General features: G+C 36.5%; 1 protein-coding gene across 5 annotated transcripts in view; it reads left to right on the top strand.

Moving 5' to 3' along the window:
* RBBP6 (RB binding protein 6, ubiquitin ligase) overlaps positions 1–19,549 on the top strand; it is a 31,570-nt gene extending 12,021 nt beyond the window's left edge. For 2 of the 5 annotated variants that reach the window (XM_023616105.2, XM_070232090.1), the window contains exons 5-19: positions 1,254–1,298; positions 3,592–3,680; positions 3,797–3,893; positions 4,281–4,420; positions 7,166–7,338; positions 8,776–8,879; positions 9,003–9,340; positions 10,412–10,508; positions 10,622–10,700; positions 10,810–10,864; positions 12,111–12,179; positions 13,816–14,178; positions 14,469–14,570; positions 15,421–17,178; positions 17,558–19,549. In XM_023616105.2, the coding sequence (XP_023471873.1) occupies positions 1,254–1,298; positions 3,592–3,680; positions 3,797–3,893; positions 4,281–4,420; positions 7,166–7,338; positions 8,776–8,879; positions 9,003–9,340; positions 10,412–10,508; positions 10,622–10,700; positions 10,810–10,864; positions 12,111–12,179; positions 13,816–14,178; positions 14,469–14,570; positions 15,421–17,178; positions 17,558–19,130 (5,082 nt within the window). In that variant the 3' untranslated portion in view covers positions 19,131–19,549. Of the gene's footprint in view, positions 1–1,253; positions 1,299–3,591; positions 3,681–3,796; positions 3,894–4,280; positions 4,421–6,085; positions 6,200–7,165; positions 7,339–8,775; positions 8,880–9,002; positions 9,341–10,411; positions 10,509–10,621; positions 10,701–10,809; positions 10,865–12,110; positions 12,180–13,815; positions 14,179–14,468; positions 14,571–15,420; positions 17,179–17,557 lie in introns of all 5 variants that reach the window. The other 3 variants (XM_070232088.1, XM_070232089.1, XM_070232091.1) reach the window with 3 other exon arrangements.
* The last annotated feature ends 2,820 nt before the right edge of the window (positions 19,550–22,369 follow it).

Genomic DNA, 22,369 nt, shown 5'->3' with positions numbered 1-22,369 from the left:
CTAACTTTTAAAACCCAAAGATCGTTATAGGGTTTATTTTAAATTTCGCCGACATTTGTATTTACGTTTATTGAATTCCTACTGTGATGGGCATTGCCAGTTACGTTTCTGTTGTTGCTCTTAAGTCGTGCTGCTTTTATTTTAATATTATTAGTTCTTTGGAATACTTGAAAAATACCTGATGAAGACTCACTTCTTTGGGTTTTTTTTTTTTGATCCAGATATCTGTCTTTCCATTTTAAACAAGAGTTCTGACCAGTAATGCATGAGAAATTCATAACGCTGAAAAGCAAACCACCTGCTACATGGGAAGCTAATAATGTTTTCATTTTGGTACACTTGTAGGGAAATTATATCTTTAGAGTTACATGCTAAAGATATATGTGTGTGTGTATACTTAATATATATATATACTCATACATGTACACTTTTTAAAAACTGATAGTAAAATAATTTCGGGATGAAATAATGAAAAATTTTAAAATGTCTCGTGAAAATACATTTTTTTAAGGCCCTCTTGTATCCTTCATATATAATACTTGCTCCGTTTGATTAAATTAGCTTTCTTTTCTCTACATATTAAAGTCCATCATCATACATGACAGCCGTTGGCCCTTGCCCCAGGTTACTTTTTGTGTCTCCATTTTGGGCTTAACATCTTTGCCCTGATACAGTTGCGGTTTCTTTGGCAAGAAGCTGTTGTTGTTCTATGTACGGGAGAATAAACATACTGAGACTGAGAAGCACATGCTCAAAAAAAGAGAAAAATAGCAATTATGTGGGAGCTGTTTTGTTAAAGCAATTATCTGAGCCTTTAAAGAGCTGCATGGTTTTACAATGTTGTATAATGGCGTTCCAGGCAAGTTAGAAGGATTTCTTATTCTTTGTTCTAGTGTACGTTGTTTTGAGCATTATCCAATTGAGACCATTGACAGACGCAGGACTCTAATTTAGTAGTATTTAGTCACCACTCTGAGCAGATTTCCTATTCGATAGACTTTTCTTTACCCCATTTTTTCATTGTAATTGAGTCCTCCTCAACTGTTAGCCTTTATTACTGTATGTGAAATAGGTAGAGAAGGATAAAGTAGGGTGAGCTGCACTTTCAGCTTTAAAATAGAAAATAACATTCTTTAGAAAATTTCTAAGAAAATGCCCAATATTTGAACATTAAGTGGCAGTAGGGACTAAATGATCACTTCCAGATGTTTTCAGTGTGGAACTTGAATGTGTGTTTAATTTTTTGTGAACAGATTGATGACTCTTCTGCGTCTATTTCTCTGGCCCAGCTTACAAAGGTATATATATATATTCTTGAAAATATAAATCTTTTTCTAACATTTTTTTAATGTGCAACAGTTATTTTAAGAGGGGTTGGGGGAGGAGCTATTTTGCAGAAACAATGTACATATTTTTTACTATCCTGTAAAGAGTAGTTGCCATTTTGAGAAGATAGGGGGCGTATTTTGTCAGCCTCACCATAATGTTGGAGTGTTCATCTTCAAGACAGAAGAAACACATGAAGCTACACTTACTCGTTTTTTTCCCTCAAACATTTTGTTTAATTATACATTGGAAAACTAACAAAGTTCTGGAGGAATTCCCTGGTTTTGGCTGTAAATTATGTGGACTGACTTTAAGCAGCCAAAATAGAAGCTTTCCTTTATATGGACGATTGTGTGGTTATTTCTTGAATATTTGAATTGATCCCTTGAAGGTCAACATTTTAAATGTGATACAATTGTTTCTTTATGCTATAGACTTGTAGTCTGTCTGCATTAGGAGAAGTTTTAAACAACCTAATTTGTTTGAACACAGACTACATGAATTGTGTAAATGTATAAAGCTGTTTGCAGGAATATACCAGTGTGTATGTTTGGCAGAGGGGCAAATTGTTACCTCCTGAAATCATTGTATATGCCATGTTTGCTCTAAGATTGCTTGCATTTTCTGCTCAACAATGTGTACCTTTTGTTTGGGAAAGCACTAGTGATGGATTACTTTATAAAACAATAGATTTAGCTTGCAAATCTTGTCTTAAAAAAGTAAAAGGCAAATATTGCAGAATAGGCAGATTTTTTCTTTTTTCTTTTTCCTCCTTCTCCCCAAAATCCCCCAGTTCACAGTTGTATATTTTAGTTGTGAGTTCTTCTAGTTGTGGAACATGGGACGTTGCCTCAGCATGGCTTGCTGAGCGATGCCAGGTCCACACCCAGGATCCGAACCTTTGAAACCCTGGACCGCCAAAGCAGAGCACGTGAACTTAACCACTCAGCCACCGGGCTGGCCCCCAGGATAGGCAGATTTTTGAGGGCAAACAAGGAAGTTTTCTAGTTTTCCAAAAATCCTTTTTTCCATACTATCAGAAATATAAAACCAAATTTAGCAACCAAGATTGAGTAGATAAGTTTTCCATTAGTGCTGTCCCTATCTTGTCCTTGGCTTTGTTACAGGTTGTGTCCCTTTCCCCTAGAATGTATCTCAAAAAATGTCCTAGTAACAAATATAGCTTTTTAAGCTCCTCTTCTGAGAAAACTAAACATTAAAATTGATGATTCTAAAACATAAAATGAGCTAAAACCATCCTCATAATTTTCTAATGCAAAGTGATTTAGCCTAGAGTTAACATCTTTAGTGGTTTATAGTTCACTATGTCAATTCTTATGTACTGTAAGGACCATATATGAGTTTGGTCTATTCCTACCATTGTTTCTTTGTGGGAAACAGTTGGGGAGTTTTGGAGGTTTGGGGGATTTTTTTTTTTTTTTTTACTATTTGTAAGTTGATGTTTGGGTTCAAACAAATTAGTTGTTCAACATCTGTAAACCAGTTTTCTGTAAATGTGCCATTGTTCAAAGCTCTGTTAATGTTAAGCATTCTCTGTATATAAAATTACAATAAACTGTTAAAACTGGTTGCTTGTTTTGTGGATGAATGTAAAGATAAAACCCAATGAATGGCTGATATGAGTGCTAGATGCTTGAAAATTCAAATTATTAGGATTCACTCCCTTAGACCCTGCTTATATCTAGACTATTGTATATAATACCTTAAAGATGAAGGTCATAAAGCTTTGGAGAGTTGGATGAAAAATTATCAACTCTCAATGCATGTGCTTTACACTTAATTTGAAACTGACACCACTACGTAAAGAGCCTTCTGGCCTTTAATATCTGTGCATAATGTGTTTAATGTTTTATCCCCAACCCTACCTCCAATTTGTAAGTATAAATTATAGTCATCATGCTGTGACACTTGAATTATTTTTAAGGTTTAAAAACATCAAGTGTTTCTTTCCTTACTTAATCTCAGTTTTTAACTCTTAGAGGAGGAGTATGCAAAACTTAATGTAAGGTACAAACAGGGTCTAAGGTTTGAGTGCCCACAGAAGCACTTTCTTCAGTCCCACAGACACTCAAACATCATGTAATGACCTAAGGAACTCCCAGTGCCTCTTCTAAGTTATACATGTAAATACTGTTTTTATGTAAGATTAGATACTGCTCTTTACAGGATGAGCGGTGTTGTCTTTGGCTGTGTGGTCTTAAATGTGTTTCTAATGTGTGTGTCAAATAATTACCTGTTAAACAGACTGCCAATCTGGCTGAAGCCAATGCTTCTGAAGAAGATAAAATTAAAGCAATGATGTCGCAATCTGGCCATGAATACGACCCAATCAAGTAAGTCCATAAATACTTTACACCAATAGGTACCTTGGGGGGGGGTTCCCTCCCCCCCAGTCAAAAGCATTATTTGTTCAAGTCTTTGTGTACATGTAATTTTTTTTCTCTTGCAGTTACATGAAGAAACCTCTAGGTCCACCGCCTCCATCTTATACCTGTTTTCGTTGTGGTAAACCTGGCCATTATATTAAGAATTGCCCAACAAATGGGGTAAGTGCAAAGTGCAAAGTATACCTTATTTTTCTTACAGTTACTTCTTAGCCATCTTATTTTTCTTGGTAAATACTGCCTTCTCTATTAGAATGGCAAGTGAGCACAGCCCTTGGAGCCAAATTGCTAGGCTTCAGAGCCTGGCTCTGCCAGTTAATAGCAGAGTGAACTTGGGCAAGTTACTTGATTTCTCCAAGCCTGTTACTTGTTCTCTGTGAAAGAGAGATAATAATAGTACTTAACTCACATGGCTGTTGTGAGGATTAAATGAGATCATATGTGTAAAGCACTACAAGTAGTATAGGCAGTAAGCACTGCGTGTTAGCTAACATTAAATAAAAGTAACTGCTTTCTATCTTCCTCTTCTCTCCTTTCCCTTCCAAATAGGATAAGAATTTTGAATCTGGTCCTAGAATTAAAAAGAGCACTGGAATTCCCAGAAGTTTTATGATGGAAGTGAAAGATCCTAACATGAAAGGTGCAATGCTTACCAACACTGGAAAATACGCAATACCAACTATAGATGCGTAAGTATTCAAATTAGGTACGACCTGTGGAGACTACAGTCAGTCCAGGTTATAGTGTTTTATTTAATCTTGGGCTTGTATCTTGGCTACTAGGATTCCTTGTGAACATTGTATACCAAGACTATTAGTCTCCACGTGCTGCATTTCTGTGTTAAAAATGAGGCTGCAGTCTGCTCCATTTAAAGCAAATTTAAAATGGATTTGGGGATTTTTGTTATCACCTAGTGCCACTTCCCTTGTAGTCTTCTAATTTTTTCTTTTTCTGTCATTCCCTGCTTTCTTCCTCATTCACGTACATACTCTCACATAATGTTATATGCTATTTGCATTTTTTAAGTGAACAAGACAAATATCTTAATCATTTTGAGAAACAAGAGGCTTAAGAATAAAAGTTCTGCAAGATGTCAAGGCATTTAAGTGCCAAGAATAAATGAATACTGAGGTATCTTGAATAAGTTTAGATATACTGTGTGAGTCTTAAGAATCTAAAGTATGGTTTATTTTGTAAACCGTTAGTTCAGATCAGCTATAGTTATGCAAGCTATAGCTTAATGCTTATTTATAATGTATTTTCAGATTTTAATTTATGAGTTTGTTTTTTAATTAAGTGGATAGACATGAAAACCTAGTGGCATAGTTCAACTAGATAACTTCCAGTTTTATCTGCTCTTACTAATATATTTAATTACCTTTCTGAATACCATCAACAGTTGTGAACTCACAGTATACCACACAATATTGTGTTCCTTTGGACTGTGGTTCTCTAACTTTATTGTTTATAAGAATCTCTTGCAAGAGTATGTTCAGTGGTCTGGGTCCCCTGCTCCCATTTTTTGATTTAGAGCTTATGTGATAGGACTCTGATTCTGCATTTTTAACAAGACCTCCGGAAGATTATGAGGTTAGGGGATCCTCAGGACATAACCTTGAGAAACATCAATTTAGAGAATAGATGTCCATATTCTCAATGACAAAAAAATCATATATAAGAACACAGTTTTCCTCAGCTTCATGCTGTATTGTTGAAATGTCACGTAGTGAGCAGATGAGGACAATGAAAATGGCTGTGTTACGGAATGATATTGAAGAGATCTAGTGTTTTGGGGTGTGGACTTTAGTAGATACAGTGTTTTATTTTCAGATAACAATTAATGTTTCCTAAACTCCTAACCCTGTTCACTTTCTCAACTTCACCCCCATCTGTTTTTTATCAGTCACCATCCTGTTTTTGTGGTTCATCTTAGATAGTCTTTTGTTATACTGTTTCTAATTCAGACATTTCATACATGCTTCCAAACAACTTTAGGTTGAAATTGATGATTTTTACGGACACAATTTAAGAGCAGACCGCTTCATCATCATATAATATAAAAATGTATGGAAGTAAAAGTATTTAAATAGAAATTTGTGTTGGAAAAGTTAACATCAGCTGTGAACCCTAACTAGTAATTAACTTCATTGCTTTTGAATGCTGAAATACAAAAGCCCATTTGTGCCAAACACTCAGCAAATACTGGGGAAAATGGGAGCCCAAATATTTTAAATGAAACTTTCACCCTCTCCACTAACACCACTGATAAGCAACTCAGACTCTTCTTCTGTTTCTTTTTCTATCCTCTGTTCTCCTCTTTTTTTTTTTTTTTTTCTTTTCTCTCTTTTGGGCAGTGGGAGACTCCTCTTTCACAAATTGGGAACAATGGGGCATAAGCAAATTGATACTTATTTCTGGAATCGTGGTGATGTCTATGGAGCAACTGCAACACAAATAACACACCTAAGGTACCCTCCTCTGTCCAGCTGAGAGTCTTCCATTTTCAGCCTTGAGCTAGACACACCCTGTTCCTAAAGGAAATAGAAAGGATTTCCCTAGGAATTCCTGTTTACAAATTTGCCTGATTACAGAGAAGGTGGGAGTGTTGGAAGCACTGGTGATGAGTCTGAGAATAGCATATTTTTGCTTTTTGATTTTTAATATATTTAATATCCAACATTTCTACAAAGTGCATTTCCACAAAAAATGGACCCAAAATGTCTAATGAGATGTTACTTTATATTTTTGTAACACAGATTCTAATCATTTAAGTCATTAATATTTCTTAATTGACTATAAATAGATTAATCTCTCTTTTAAAATACTAATTATAAGTAGATCACTGGATTTGAAGTCTAATTCTGGCTATTAATTATTTGCGTGGTTGGTGACATATTTCTCTAGAACTATCTGCCTTAATAGTGTAGTATCAGTACCAATTTTAGTTTCCCATGTTATGGCATTCACTCTAGTACCTTCACAGATTTTGGGAACTGTTAGACTGTGAATGGGAAATATTCCCCCCTCATCCCCAAAAAACATAGTAAGGTAGAGAATATTGTGATTTGGGTGTTGTGATATCTAAGTTCAAATTCCTGCCACTTAAGTGTAACTTTGTGGGACTGAATGTGTGGCACTGAACTTGACCTCTTTGGCCCTCAGTTCTTAGAGTTATGGATTCTAAGATCCTTTTAGCCTCTTTTATAGCATTTCTTTGTTTCTTTTGTTACACTTATTGAGGATTTTGTTTTATGTCCTGTTTCGGGGGAGGATGTTCATAATAACTACCTTGTTCTGGAAGGTATTACACTTATATAAACTAATTTGGCATTTTACTGAATTATAAGTTCTCATTACGGTATAGTAGAAAACAAATGTCTTGGAGATACTTTGCCTTCTTAACAATGTTAAAATACTAAAACTTTCTTTTACAGAGAAGCATATGCAATTGGGAAGAAAGAAAAACCACCTTTCTTACCAGAGGAACCATCGTCGTCTTCAGAAGAAGATGATCCTATCCCAGATGAATTGTTGTGTCTCATCTGCAAAGATATTATGACTGATGCCGTTGTCATTCCCTGCTGTGGAAACAGTTATTGTGATGAATGTAAGAAATATATTGAACTTTTGAAGATATATATTTTATTTTAATTTGTGTATTTATTAATGCTGAGGAAGATTTGTCCTGAGCTAACATCCACTGCCAATCTTCCTCCCTTTTTGTATGTGGGCCTCCACCACAGCATGGCCATTAACAGATAAATGGTGTAGGTCCATGCCTGGGAACCAAACCTGGGCTGCTGAAGCAGAGCACACCAGACTTAACCACTAGACCACCAGGGCTGGCCAGACCACATATATTTTAGAATGTGTGTATTTACTTGGAAAGGCTCTTAGTGACATTGTTTGTTTTATAATAAAATATGAAATGTAGGTAATTGATAACTTTATCAATGAGCATTTAATAGCAATAACTATTTTTGTTGCTACACTTTTTTTTAAACAACAGCCTCTTTGTCCTTTTAAATGTTAGAATTGACCACCTTCTGTACGTTCATTGGGGTGACTGCACTGAGGTTTTATAAAATGTAGAACTTTTGTTTCCTGTATGTTTTAAATGATACAAAAAATTTTAAAAACCTTTCGGTCCTCACATATTCTGAAAGTATTTTTAAATGGTACCTAAATCCCTTTCCTGGATTGTGAAAAATAGCTTATTCTGTAATTCCTAAATGTAATGAGAACTGTTCTCTGTAAACATTTGCCATGTGATTACTTGTGGCTTTTTTTCCTAATTATTTATATTACCACTTGGTTTTTTTCTGCCACTTACCTAAATTTATCCCTTTTTACTTAGATTACAGTGGAATCATCTGAAAATTTCACTGCTCAATCCCGCTCTGACCTTTTCATTCCTAAACATAGTTTTGGAGTCTAAGTCTTTATTTTGGGGTTTCTTCAGTGAAGACCAGAGTCAAGAAGAGATCACTTAAGACCTTGGTTTAACAAACCATTTCTTATTACTGGGTTTTTACTGCACTGAAGTATAATCAGTGAATCTGTAATTGAGTGTTATTCTTACCTACTGTGTTATGTCTCTGATTTCCTTAGCTGAATAATGCTTCCGTTTTTTTCATGCCTTTTTCTTATGATGCTTTTTTTTAAAACCCTGTTAGCTGTATAGAGTTTCTCTCTCTTTCTAGACTGTCTCTTATTTCTGGTTTTGTTTTGTTTTGTTTCCTTTAATATTCCAACTGCTAGCTACGTGAAGAAAATAGTATCTGGGAAAGAGTGATTTTTTCTCCCAATTTACATGGTGGTTTTAAATTATATCCATAACTTCTTAAGGTAGAGACGTTAGGGAAGAGTGTTATCGGCGAGAGATTTTACTTTTAAGTTTCTTAATCTAAGAATAGAAATAATTAGTGATAAGTGTTTTAAAAACAGTAATGTAAGTGAACAGATGTGAGCTATCTTTTTAATTCATTCCCTAAACACTGAGTTTTCACGATGCTTTTATTAATATTTAAAATTTTATACATAGGTATAAGAACAGCACTCTTGGAATCAGATGAACATACATGTCCAACATGTCATCAAAATGATGTCTCTCCTGATGCTTTAATCGCCAATAAATTCTTACGACAGGTAGCTATCTTTGTATCCCTTTTATGGAAAAAAGTCCTTGTGATCTTTTAATTGATTTAACTGTACTTCTGTAAATAAAATACTATATTACATTTTCTGCTTTTTTATGTTTGGTGTCTGTAGGCTGTTAATAATTTCAAAAATGAAACTGGTTACACAAAAAGACTACGAAAACAGTTACCCCCACCACCACCCCCAATACCACCTCCAAGACCACTCATTCAGCGGAACCTACAACCTCTGATGAGATCTCCAATATCAAGACAACAGGATCCTCTGATGATTCCAGTGACATCTTCCTCAACTCACCCAGCTCCTCCTTTATCTTCATTAACTTCTACTCAGTCTGCCTTGGCCCCTCCTGGGCCTGGAAATCCATCTTCTACCCCAGCTCCTGTACCTGATATAACTGCAACAGTCTCCATATCAGTCCACTCCGAAAAATCAGATGGACCTTTCCGGTAAGTATATATTTCTCTTGGTTAGGAAACAAGTAAGGTGATTGATGTAGTTTTTTATTATAGTCTGTTCAACAGTCATTTTAGTGACCTGCAATATGTATCATCCTTGTGGACTGCTGTGCTCAGTAAGCTGGGTGACTTGAAAAAAATGACTTAGTCTTATTGGAGGAACAGGCAAATGAAGGAGATTCATTTGCCAAATGGTTAAGCATCCCAAGGTCGAAAACTATACAAGTTGCCGACAAACCCCTGTTAATGAATTATATACTATAACAGCTCTGCAGTTCAGAGGAGGAAGAGTTTGCTTGTGGTCATAATGATGATATTGGAAAAGAGCAGATTTGAGCAGAATTAAGAACAATTTGGACAGATGGAGAAGAGGGGATAAAACATGGGTAGAGGTAGAGAGGACAGGAATAATAATTGTTTGGGAGCATAATTATGTAGGAGAGTAGTGAAAACTCACTTAAATCCTACTACTTCAGAAATGAAAGGGACCTTTTACCGTGAAATCCAGTGGCTCATAAATTCCTAAACAAATCAACCAGCTTTTGAAAGATAGATGCCAGGGGTCTGTTCCAAATGTACTGAAGCAAAATCTTTAGGGTTAGGACCTTCACGCGTATGTTTAAGAAATCTCACTGATTAATTTGTTTGATTAATGGCGGCAATAATGCTCGGAGAGTTCATTAGCTTATCCAAGATTACCCCTTTGATTTAGTGGTAGGGCTGGAAGTAGAATTTACTCTTAGTCTTGTCTTTTTTTTGTCCCACACTTTGATTTTCTTCTTTTTTTGAACTTTACTCTTCTCACAACTGAACCAATTTCTATCGTATTTGTGGTAGATAGTACTTCTTAGATAGGTTTCTTCTTACTTTTCACTGAAATATGAAGAACTCTCTAAAAGTCCATCCTCTCTCACTTTCCTCAAAAGTTTTCATCATCATCATTGATTTAATTCACCTTAATGCGGGTGATGGATAAGCAGAGTTAGTAACAAGATGTAATTTTTACTCTTAATCCTCTATTTCTGATGACTTTAATGCGTTGTCAATTACATTGTTTTCTAGGGATTCTGATAATAAATTATTGCCAGCTGCAGCCCTTGCATCAGAACATTCAAAGGGAACCTCTTCAATTGCAATTACTGCTCTTATGGAAGAGAAGGTAAGTTTTGCTGACTTGTAAATTTGGAGATTTCTTTTATAGTAGAGTTTTTGGCGTTTTAATTTCTTTTAACTTTCTTAAACTATTCTTTTTGTTCTTGTTTTTTCCTCAAGGGTTACCAGGTGCCTGTACTTGGAACCCCTTCTTTGCTTGGGCAGTCATTATTGCATGGACAATTGATCCCTACAACTGGTGAGTAAAATCATTTTTGTTTGCACTTTTTTTCTTTTATAAAATAGTTTTAACTTTATTTAATGTGGAATTTTATGTTTTCTTACTGTTTTTGTTTTTTGTTTCTAAGGTCCAGTAAGAATAAATACGGCTCGTCCAGGTGGTGGTCGACCAGGTTGGGAACAGTAAGTATATGTTCAAAGTAATCTTAAGATGTTTGCTTTCAAACTAGATAATGGGAATTAGAAACACTAGGCAAACACTAGGTAGTGTGTTGCTGAATGTTTTTTTATTGTAAACCCCTCTTTTATATGCCATATTAACATAGTTTTTATGTAAAAGTCACAAATTTAAGATTATATGAACATTTTCTAAAAGAATGAGTGATTTTTTTCTAAAATAGTAAAATGTAAAATTTTGTAAATTCTTTTTACATTTGTGTCTTAACAAATGGTGATCTTGACAGGATCTCAGCTAATGAATAGATAAGAATTACTTGAAAGTTTATTTTAAATACTGAACTACTTATTATTCCTAATATATTAAACTTTTTCCTGTCCTTAATTTGGATGTTCACAATTTGATTTGAGTAAATAAACATGTATTGAGATTAAAGTCTACCAAACACAAAATTTCTCATTTTGAAGAGTGTATTAATGAAATTTTATTGTATATTATAATCTATAGGGTATGATTTTCTGCCCCAAAATACAGAGAAGTTTGATCTTCTCTATAGGATATTTCATGGCATTAAAAACAGTAGATTTATTGATTTATTATCTTTCTGTTTATATAATCTTTACTGTTTATATAATGCATATAAATAGGCTTATATAATTATATAAACTGGCTTCTATTCTAAAACTTTGATGTTTTTGTTTGAAAGATAAACCAAATTTCTTATTGAAAAAGTGTGTTAATGAAAGACTAGCAGAATATGTCAGAAAGAACACAGGATTTGGAAACAGGTAGACCTGGGTTTGAATACCAGCTCCTCTATTTGCTAGCTACCTGAGAGTGGGCACGTGGTTTTCCTTCTCAGCCTCCATTTCCTAATCTGTCAAATTGGAATGGTGCTACCTGCCTCACATGTAGAAGGCCTTCATAGTGCCCTGCAGATGAAAGGGCTCTTTTCCTTTTCCAGAACAGTCAGTTCACAGAGTAACTTAACAGAATGCTAATTAAAACATATTACAGAAAATAATCTATATTGAGGTTTAGTTATTGTTACAATACAGTTAATCAGAAAAAATAACTCCTTTTAAGTAAATGTAATGCTTGCTCATATCTCCTCTATCTGGAACAAGTTTCAGAATTAGGATCAGGGAGTTGGGAGAAGTTTTCAGAATGGTGAAAATAGGTGTCTTAAAGTCTGCACACTAAAAGGTCATGTATTATACTCAAGCCTGTTTTACCTTTCCTTCCACACAGTTCCAACAAGCTTGGATATCTTGTTTCTCCACCACAGCAAATTAGAAGAGGAGAGAGGAGCTGCTACAGGTAGGCTTGCTAAAAATTTTGCAAAACAGTAATCTGATGACACACTGAAAAATATAACACAGCAGATTAAAAATTAAAATACAGCAGTGGTGGGGCCGATCATTTAGTTTATGCTTATCTCACTTAGGTCCTTGGTAGTTGCCCTTAAGAGGCCTAGAAAACGATAGATAACGTTTAGTATTTCAAATAATGGTTTTTAAGGCTGCATCTTTAATATTCCTTCCCAGTGACTACTTTCTCCCTGTCAGTACACAGCAGGATATATTGGCTTACACTGACTCTTGAAGGCAGAAGGAAGTGATTAAGGCCCAGACAATATTTAAGGTGTTGGTTTAAAATGAAAGTTAACCAGCTCGGCTCCCAAGTGTAAAGAATTGCATTTATTTCTCTTCTAGACTCAATTCTCCCAATTTTCTCTGACCTTCTCTTTTTCAAAAGAAGAGACGAGATTGTTAGGGTCTCTTGCTCTGGACAGACACAAGCCATGTTAATCTAAGAAGTAAGCCATAGGTCTTGCTATGTAGGTTATCCTTGCCATCAGAATGAAGGGGCCAGCCTGCAAATTAACTTTTGTTATATCGAGAATATTAAGGGTATCTTCTAGTGCTCCACTGAGAATTGCTAAGCTTATGAAAGTTAGTTACTACTTTGTTATTAGATCATGTGTTAGTAGAAGATAATATTTACTAATTCAGGCTTTCTGAAAAGAGGCTTAAAATCTAAACCCCTCTACTGCTGTTTTTTATTAGTTACCTATAATTTAAAGAACCTTTAGCTTAAAAGAAATAAGCCCACTCTTTCAAAGAAGCCATTATTTCTTTGATTAGGCACAACTCAGAAACTTTGGCCAGTTTTGTTATATTTATGTAACGCTTTGAGAGAAACCATTGAGATTCTCAATCGTTAATTACAAATGTTAAAACTAGTATTTATAGGGGCTGGCCCCGTGGCCAAGTGGTTAAGTTCACGTGCTCTGCTTCAGCAGCCCTGAGTTTCACTGGTTCAGATCCTGGGCACGGACATAACACCGCTCATCAGGCCACACTGAGGTGGTTTCCCACATGCCACAACTAGAAGGACCCACAACTAAAAATACAACTATGTACTGGGGGGCTTTGGGGAAAAAGAAGGAAAAATAAAATCTTTAAAACCAAAAACAAAAACCTAGTATTTATTCTACTTTGAAGGATCTTTACTGACTTTCTCCCTCAGAAAGGAGATTACAGGCAGTGGTTTTTCTTCATCTAAACTTTTGGTCTCAGAACGCATTTTGGGAAGAAGTAAGTCACAGAGGCATTAACCTGTCAGTTCCTTTAATCACCAGATTCGGAAGTAGTAGATAACTGTGGAATGATAGTAAGTCTGAACTTCACAAAAGAAAACTTTAAAATATGGCATCTCCATATTTGAAAGGCCCTGTAAACATATCATCCCAGTCCCTAAGAGGCCTTAAAAATTAGTTTTGTTTTGGAGTTACTTTTACATATAAATTTCATGTGTTCTTATACTTATTTGAATAATTGATGTTATTCTGCTGTTTGTAAGTTTGAAAATAGTTATGGATAGAAAAGCCAAGCTTACTTGTCTCAGATGATTTTAGTTTGAAGGAATAATATCTTGGAATTTATTTCTCCAGAAGTATAAACCGTGGACGGCACCACAGCGAAAGATCACAGAGAACTCAAGGCCCATCACTACCAGCAACTCCAGTTTTTGTACCTGTCCCACCCCCTCCTTTGTATCCGCCTCCTCCCCATACACTTCCTCTCCCTCCAGGTGTTCCTCCACCACAGTTTTCTCCCCAGTTTCCTCCTGGCCAGCCACCACCTGCTGGGTATAGTGTCCCTCCTCCAGGGTTTCCTCCAGCTCCGGCCAATTTATCAACATCTTGGGTATCATCAGGAGTGCAGACAGCTCATTCAAATACCATCCCAACAACACAAGCACCACCTTTGTCCAGGGAAGAATTCTATAGAGAGCAACGGCGACTAAAAGAAGAGTAAGTGTTTTAATTTGAAATTACTGTACACTTTCATTTTCTGATGTAACATTAAATAGGTGTCTTTGGAAACGTTTTTCACTGTTTCCAGTTAGTAAAAGAAAAACCACCTAAAAATTAAACCAAAGCCATACAAGCAGCTTCCTGAGGGATTCCTAGTTATTTGTAGTTTTAAAGTGGAAAACTAAATGGCAATTTCATTCATTTCATTCATGATCTAATTACATTTGTCTTGTTAGTTTTCTTAAATGGTTTTTGTTAACTTTCACTCTTTAACTTTATTTTACTAGGGAAAAGAAAAAGTCCAAGCTAGATGAGTTTACAAATGATTTTGCTAAGGAATTGATGGAATACAAAAAGATTCAAAAGGAGCGTAGGCGCTCATTTTCCAGGTTAGTGTTTTGCAAGCCTTCACAACAGAATTACAAACGGGACTTTGAATATCCAGGGATTAGCTATGGATATAAATAACATTGCACTTACGGAATTTTCTGATTCGGTCTAGGTTTATAGAACTGGAGACGTAGCTTATTTCCCAGTATCTGTTTATTGAAATAATATCTCAATGTAAATTCTATTGTAGAATTAGCAGTTATGGGGATTAAATTGCCCTTGTCCCTCCAAGTTATTTATAATGTGAAATAATTGGGAAATGTTTCTGGCAGGAAAGAAGTAGGAGAATAGCCAAAGAACATTTCTGAGGACCATTTTACCCAAGGCTACAGCTTCTTGCTGGAACATTAACCTGTGTAATTATGAAGTAGTAGTAGAATACAAATTACTTTATTGATAGAAAAACTAAATTATAAAAATTCCCTGGAAGTTTGTTTAAAAGACTTATTTTTTCAGCTTACACTTGAAATGTGGTTCCTTTTAAAGCTAGATAATGGCCAATATAGAAGAAAAAAAAATACTCCTACTTAAATAATCAGATAGGAAGTAAAATTTAAATTTAATTGGCATTTCGTTTAATGTTAAGTTAATTAGCTCATATAACTCACGGTACATTAATGCACTTCACTCTGATTGTTAAGATTTCCGTTTTGTTTTGTGAGAAGTGATTCCTCTGATCTCTGTGTACTTTATTCCATCCCAATAGAGGTCACTGTGCCTCTTTAATCATCTAAGATGAAGCTTGATATAAAGAAGTAACCGTGAGGAGAGAAAGATAGAATCTGAGAGTTTGTATTTTCTTTTATATATATTTCTCAAATATCAACTATTGTTTTGTTTTGTTTTTAGGTCTAAATCTCCCTATAGTGGTTCATCATATTCAAGAAGTTCATACACCTATTCTAAATCAAGATCTGGTTCAACACGTTCACGTTCTTATTCTCGATCATTTAGCCGCTCACACTCTCGCTCCTATTCACGATCACCTCCGTACCCCAGAAGAGGCAGAGGCAAGAGTCGAAATTACCGTTCACGGTCTAGATCTCATGGATATCATCGATCTAGGTCAAGGTCACCCCCATATAGACGATATCATTCACGGTCAAGATCTCCTCAAGCATTTAGGGGGCAGTCTCCCAGTAAACGTACTGTACCTCAAGGGGAAACAGAACGTGAATATTTCAATAGATACAGAGAAGTTCCACCACCTTATGACATGAAAGCTTATTATGGGAGGAGTGTTGACTTTAGAGACCCATTTGAAAAAGAGCGTTACCGAGAATGGGAGAGAAAATACAGAGAGTGGTATGAAAAATATTACAAAGGTCTTGCTGCTGGAGCACAGCCTAGACCATCAGCAAATAGAGAGAACTTTTCTCCAGAGAGATTTTTACCACTTAATATCAGGAATTCTCCCTTCACAAGAGGCCGCAGAGAAGATTATTCTGGTGGACAAAGTCATAGAAGTCGAAACATAGGCAGCAGCTATCCAGAAAAGCTTTCAACAAGAGACAGTCACAATCAGAAGGATAACACAAAGTCAAAAGAGAAGGAGAGTGAAAATGCTCCAGGAGATGGTAAAGGAAATAAACATAAGAAACATAGAAAAAGAAGAAAAGGGGAAGAAAGTGAAGGCTTTCTGAACCCAGAGTTGTTAGAAACTTCTAGGAAATCCAGAGAACCCACAAGTGGTGAAGAAAATAAAACAGACTCATTGTTTGTTCTCCCAAGTAGAGATGATGCTACACCTGTTAGAGATGAACCGATGGATGCAGAATCCATCACTTTTAAATCAGTGTCTGAAAAAGACAAGAGAGAGAAAGATAAACCAAAAGCAAAAGGTGACAAGACCAAACGGAAAAATGATGGATCTGCTGTATCCAAAAAAGAAAATGTTGTAAAACCTGCTAAAGGACCCCCAGAAAAACTAGATGGAGAGCGTGAAAAATCTCCTCGATCTGAACCTCCGCTTAAAAAAGCCAAAGAGGAGACTCCAAAGACTGACAACGCTAAATCATCATCTTCCTCTCAAAAAGACGAAAAGGTCATTGGTACCCCCAGAAAAGCTCACTCAAAGTCAGCAAAAGAACACCAAGAGACAAAACCAGTCAAAGAGGAAAAAGTGAAGAAGGACTATTCCAAAGACATCAAATCAGAAAAGCCAACTAGTAAGGAAGAAAAGGCCAAGAAGCCCAATGAGAAAAGTAAGCCACTCGATAGCAAAGGAGAAAAAAGAAAACGAAAAACTGAAGAAAAAGGTGTAGATAAAGATTTTGAGTCATCTTCAATGAAAATCTCTAAACTAGAAGTAACTGAAATGGTGAAACCATCACCAAAGCGCAAAATGGAACCTGATATTGAAAAGATGGATAGGACCCCTGAGAAAGACAAAATTTCGTCATCAACTGCCCCAGCCAAAAAAATCAAGCTCAACAGAGAAACTGGTAAAAAAATTGGAAGTACAGAAAATATATCTAGTACAAAAGAACCCTCTGAAAAATTGGAGTCAACATCTAGCAAAGTGAAACAAGAAAAAGTCAAAGGAAAGGTCAGACGAAAAGTAACTGGAACTGAAGGATCCAGCTCAACTCTTGTGGATTATACCAGGTATCTGGTTATGGGGGGGGGTGGATGTGGATGTTTGTTTTGGGAAAGAATTTCCTTTAATTTTATCCATGCTTGCACTTTTTATTAAAGTGGAATATGTTTAATTAAGAATGTACTGATGTTGGGGGTTAGGCTGGTTTACTCTTAATCTTTAAAGAAAGGAATTGTTAAAGATAAGGTTGAAAGTAGATTTTGGGAGTGAACCACATTTGTTTTTATGCAGTCATTTACTTAAATCATTTATATCTCTATTGGAGCAGAATAATTGTCTTTTCAAAGTTAAAGGGACGTTTATCATGTTTAAGGTAGCCTTTTTATATTTATTGGTTTAATATTAGTAAATTTTTCATTAATTAGAAATATTTTAATTCTTTTTTAGTACGAGCTCTACTGGAGGCAGTCCTGTGCGGAAATCTGAGGAAAAAACAGATACAAAGCGAACTGTCATTAAAACTATGGAAGAATATAATAATGACAATACAGCTCCTGCTGAAGATGTTATCATTATGATTCAGGTTCCTCAATCCAAATGGGATAAAGATGACTTTGAATCTGAAGAAGAAGATGTTAAATCCACACAACCTATAGCAAGTGTAGGAAAACCCACCAGTGTTATAAAAAATGTTAGCACTAAACCGTCAAATACTGTCAAGTATACTGAAAAAGAAAGTGAGCCGTCAGAGAAAATTCAGAAACTCACCAAGGAAGTGAGTCATGAAATTATACAGCATGAGGTCAAAAGTTCAAAAAACTCTGCATCTAGTGAAAAAGGGAAAACCAAAGATCGAGATCATTCAGTGTTGGAAAAGGAAAACCCTGAAAAGAGGAAGAACAGCACTCAGCCAGAGAAAGATACTAACTTGGACCGTCTGAATGAACAAGGAAATTTTAAAAGTCTGTCTCAATCTTCCAAAGAGACCAGAACTTCAGATAAGCATGAGTCCACTCGAGGTTCCTCAAATAAAGACTTCACTCCCAATAGAGACAAAAAAACCGACTATGACAACAGAGAGTATTCAAGTTCCAAACGTAGAGATGAAAGGAATGAATTAACAAGAAGAAAAGACTCTCCTCCTCGGAGTAAAGATTCTACATCTGGACAGAAAAGTAAGCCAAGGGAGGAGAGAGATTTGCCTAAAAAAGGAGCAGGAGATTCCAAAAAAAGTAATTCTAGTCCTTCAAGAGACAAAAAACCACCGCATGATCACAAAGCTACTTATGAGACTAAACGCTCAAGTGAAGAGACAAAACCTGTAGATAAAAATCCTTGTAAGGATCGTGAGAAACATATATTAGAAGCAAGGAACAATAAAGAGTCAAGTGGCAATAAATTACTTTATATACTTAACCCACCAGATCCACAGATTGAAAAAGAGCAAGTTGCTGGACAAATTGACAAGAATGCTATCAAGCCTAAACCCCAGTTAAGTCACTCCTCTCGACTTTCTTCTGATTTGACTAGAGAAACTGATGAAGCTGCTTTTGAACCAGACTATAATGAAAGTGACAGTGAAAGCAATGTATCTGTAAAAGAGGAAGAAACTTCAGGAAAAATTTCTAAGGAACTGAAAGATAAAGTAATGGAAAAACCAAAAGAGAGCCTGGATACTGCAGCAGTCAGTCAAATAGGCGTGAACAGGAGCCAGAGTCAAAGTAGTCCCAGTGTTAGCCCAAGTAGAAGCCATAGCCCTTCTGGAAGCCAAACCCGAAGCCACAGTAGCAGTGCCAGCTCTGCAGAAAGTCAGGACAGCAAGAAGAAGAAGAAGAAGAAGGAAAAGAAAAAACACAAGAAACATAAAAAACATAAGAAGCATAAGAAGCATGCAGGCACTGAAGCAGAATTGGAAAAAAGCCAAAAACACAAACACAAGAAAAAGAAGTCAAAGAAGAGCAAAGATAAAGAAAAAGAGAAGGAGAAAGATGACCAAAAAGTGAAATCTGTCACCGTGTAGAAGGACAGATTTTAAAAAATTGACTTAATTACTAAGTCATCTGTATTAAATTTTGTTATAATGTAAAGAGATTGAAGCCTTGTAAATAGTGATATGGGAGACCCTGTGCTGCACTTAAAATATTGCTGCTTGATTATTTGATTTTTACATCAGAGCTTTATAACACGAACTTTTGTACAGAATTGTGAGTTGTGACCATGTAACATGAGAGGTTTTGCTAGGGCCTATTATTTTTAACCACCATTAATTAGTTGGGGTGGAGTTTACTGTACTGTGAAATTTTCACATTTGAATTTTTTTAATTGCCTGGCAAAAGCTGATATCAGTTCTAAAATATCAGCAGAATGATTTGCTGAATTCATTACAACCCCGTTATGTCACTTTTTGATTACAATAAAAGTTTTCAGTAAACTTTCAAATGTTGAATATTTGCATTATTTGAAGAAAATAGTGTCATATTTCTTCCCCTTTCTATTTCCCTATTTAAAATATCCTTTGAGCCTTTAATATAAGCTGAACCCAATATACCAAATTCTAAAGTAAACATGGACGATATACTTTGTCAGTGGGCTGGTAGTAGGTGGCCAGAAATGAGAAATCAGGATTAATTGGAGATCTGCTTGAATAAATCTAGAAGGGTCTTGAATACAGCAATTAGAAATTTGAACTTGAATTTCATAGATGAGGAATTATGGTTTGTTTATGGCCATGTGTTTTTCTTGAAACCCTGACAAATGAATATCAAATTCTTTGATAAAGTGGCAGCTGAAGAACACACACCAGTGAGCATCTGTGGCCTACCCAGTCTGTGCTCAGATGACAGAAGCAAGCAGTAATAGGTCCAGGAGCACTGGGTAAGACTGTAATGGGTTTCCTTAAAGGCTGAAGGAACTATATTGTCAGCAATGAAAAGCTATTGTAAGGATTTGGGGAATTAGGGTAAGAATGTTACTTTAGAAACATGGTGGTATAAATAAGGATTAAGAGACAGTGGCTAGAAGGAGGAAAAGAGACCAGTCCAGTCCGAGCTGGTGATCCGGGAGTATTTTGGCAGGGGGCATTGGACTGGTGGAAGAAGAGAAGAGGGTTTATATTGGCAGCAGCTTGCTTCTGTTAACTCTCCCTGCCTTGATTCAGTATTTCCAGAGTGTGCTATGTTTATAGTACTGTATACCATTGTTGGTACTCAATTTTAGAGGATATACAAAGACGCTTTCTTGAATATGTGTGTTTTTAATGCAACATTTAACATTTAAAGAAAGATATTAAGTAATTTAGAGAAAAATATATAAGTGACGTGAATACTGTTGACATCATGAAGGCTATTCAGGACTGACTTAAATTTGGGAAATGCCTTTAGATGAAACCAACTTTCTTGGGCTGGCTCCGTGGCCGAGTGGTTAAGTTCGCGCTCTCCGCTGCGGCGGCCCAGGGTTCGGATCCTGGGCGCGCACATGGCGCTGCTTGTCAGGCCACATTGAGGCGGCATCCCACAACTAGAAGGACCTGCAACTAAGATATACAACTGTGTACGGGGCGGGGGGGCGTTGGGGATATAAAGCAGGAAAAAAAAAAAAGATTGGCAACAGTTGTTAGCCCAGGTGCCAATCCTTAAAGAAAGAAGAAAAAAAGAAACCAACTTTCCCTTAAAAGGCTCTGCTTTTGCTGTGATTTTTAATCACATTTGTTTATTCCCTACGTCTGTCACAATATGGAATGTCTGTTCTACCCACTCCCGGCCCCGTCCTGCCCCCCACACAACATGCAACTGCCACTTCTACTTTCAGATGCTCCAGCTAGGCTGCACTCTTAATTCTTTTTTTTTTTTTTTCTTTAAAGATTGGCACCTGGGCTAACAACTGTTGCCAATCTGCTTTTTTTTTTTTTGCTTTTTCTCCTCAAATCCCCCCAGTACATAGTTGTATATTTTAGTTGGGGGTCCTTCTGTTTGTGGGTGGGATGCCACCTCATCATGGCTTGATGAGAGGTGCCATGGCCATGCCCAGCATCCAAACCAGTGAAACCCTGGGCCACCGAAGTGGAGTGTGTTAACCACTCCGCCACATGGCCAGCCCCGTACACTCTTAATTCTTACTAATCTAGACCCAAAATCTCAATTATATCTTCCACATTTACTGAGGATTTGGGCAACCAGAACTCACCTTTTATCATAAATTTCATCATGTGAGGTCGGTTTCATTACCTAGGCTAATTGTTCTTTAATTTTAAGCTCAACTGACCTTCAGTTTAACAGCAGTCCACTCCGATGACAATTTTCTGGAGTTAATCATCATCTGTGACCGTTGCCCTCTTAAATTTAAACTCCAGTATTTCGTCCACAACCTGGTCTTCCAGCTCCATCCCCTATTGGCCTTATTTAGGCCTGAGGTTTTAACTCAGCCCTTAGTCACTCTTCTTTCTGCTGTTCTTTCTATAGTTGCCTATACCCCGTCATGTCAACCATATGCTAACACTCCCAAAACCTCCTCCCCCTTATCCGTCTTGCTGTACCTAAACAGCTTAACCCCTGCACCTAGATAAGGGTGCTGAGCCCTGCAGAACACTAACAAAATTTAAAGGCCTTAAAGAAAATTTAAAAAATAAGTTTGCCAGGCCCTGTGCTAGGTGCTTGTACGTTTCTAATCCTTAAAAATTCTAGTGTTTTATAATGTCTAATGCTACTTTGGGCAAGAAATCCACTGCCTATGAAGGTTCAGTCCAACCTTGGATACTCAAGCTAGGGCCTCACTAGTCCAACTCACCCAGCTATTGAGGACTCCGCCTATGGAGGAGCTGGACAACATGTAAGACCCACCTATTTTTGCTAGTCTCCAAAAAGGCCATGTTATGTCTCCATATCTTTTGCACTTGGCTGTTTCATCTGGCTGGAGTTTCCCACCTCCTTTGCCTGTCTCAATTTTCCTGCTCATTGTTCGAGATTTAGCTTGCTTTTTTGGAATTATTCTCGCACAGTGCCTGCCGGCCCACCCCCAGACACACCCGAGATGCAGTAGCATCACTGACCAGGCTGTGTAACGTGCCAAATTGTTTTCTATGGGCTGTTTTTACTTGTCTCCCCTTCTGGACTGAGTGTGAGCTCCTCAGAAGGAATGTGTCTGATTTATATTCCAGAAGCCAAACCGTGCCTTGGACTTAATGTTTGAATCGATAAGATGAAACAACTTTTTTTTTTAGCTTTGAAGTTATGTTTTGCAAACTTCGTGGAAACCAGCAGTATG

The sequence above is a fragment of the Equus caballus genome, chromosome 13 (assembly GCF_041296265.1).
Source record: "Equus caballus isolate H_3958 breed thoroughbred chromosome 13, TB-T2T, whole genome shotgun sequence".
Lineage (NCBI taxonomy): Eukaryota > Metazoa > Chordata > Mammalia > Perissodactyla > Equidae > Equus > Equus caballus.
The sequence above is the reverse complement of the archived record's forward strand: the minus strand, read 5'-3'. Positions and strand labels throughout refer to the sequence as shown.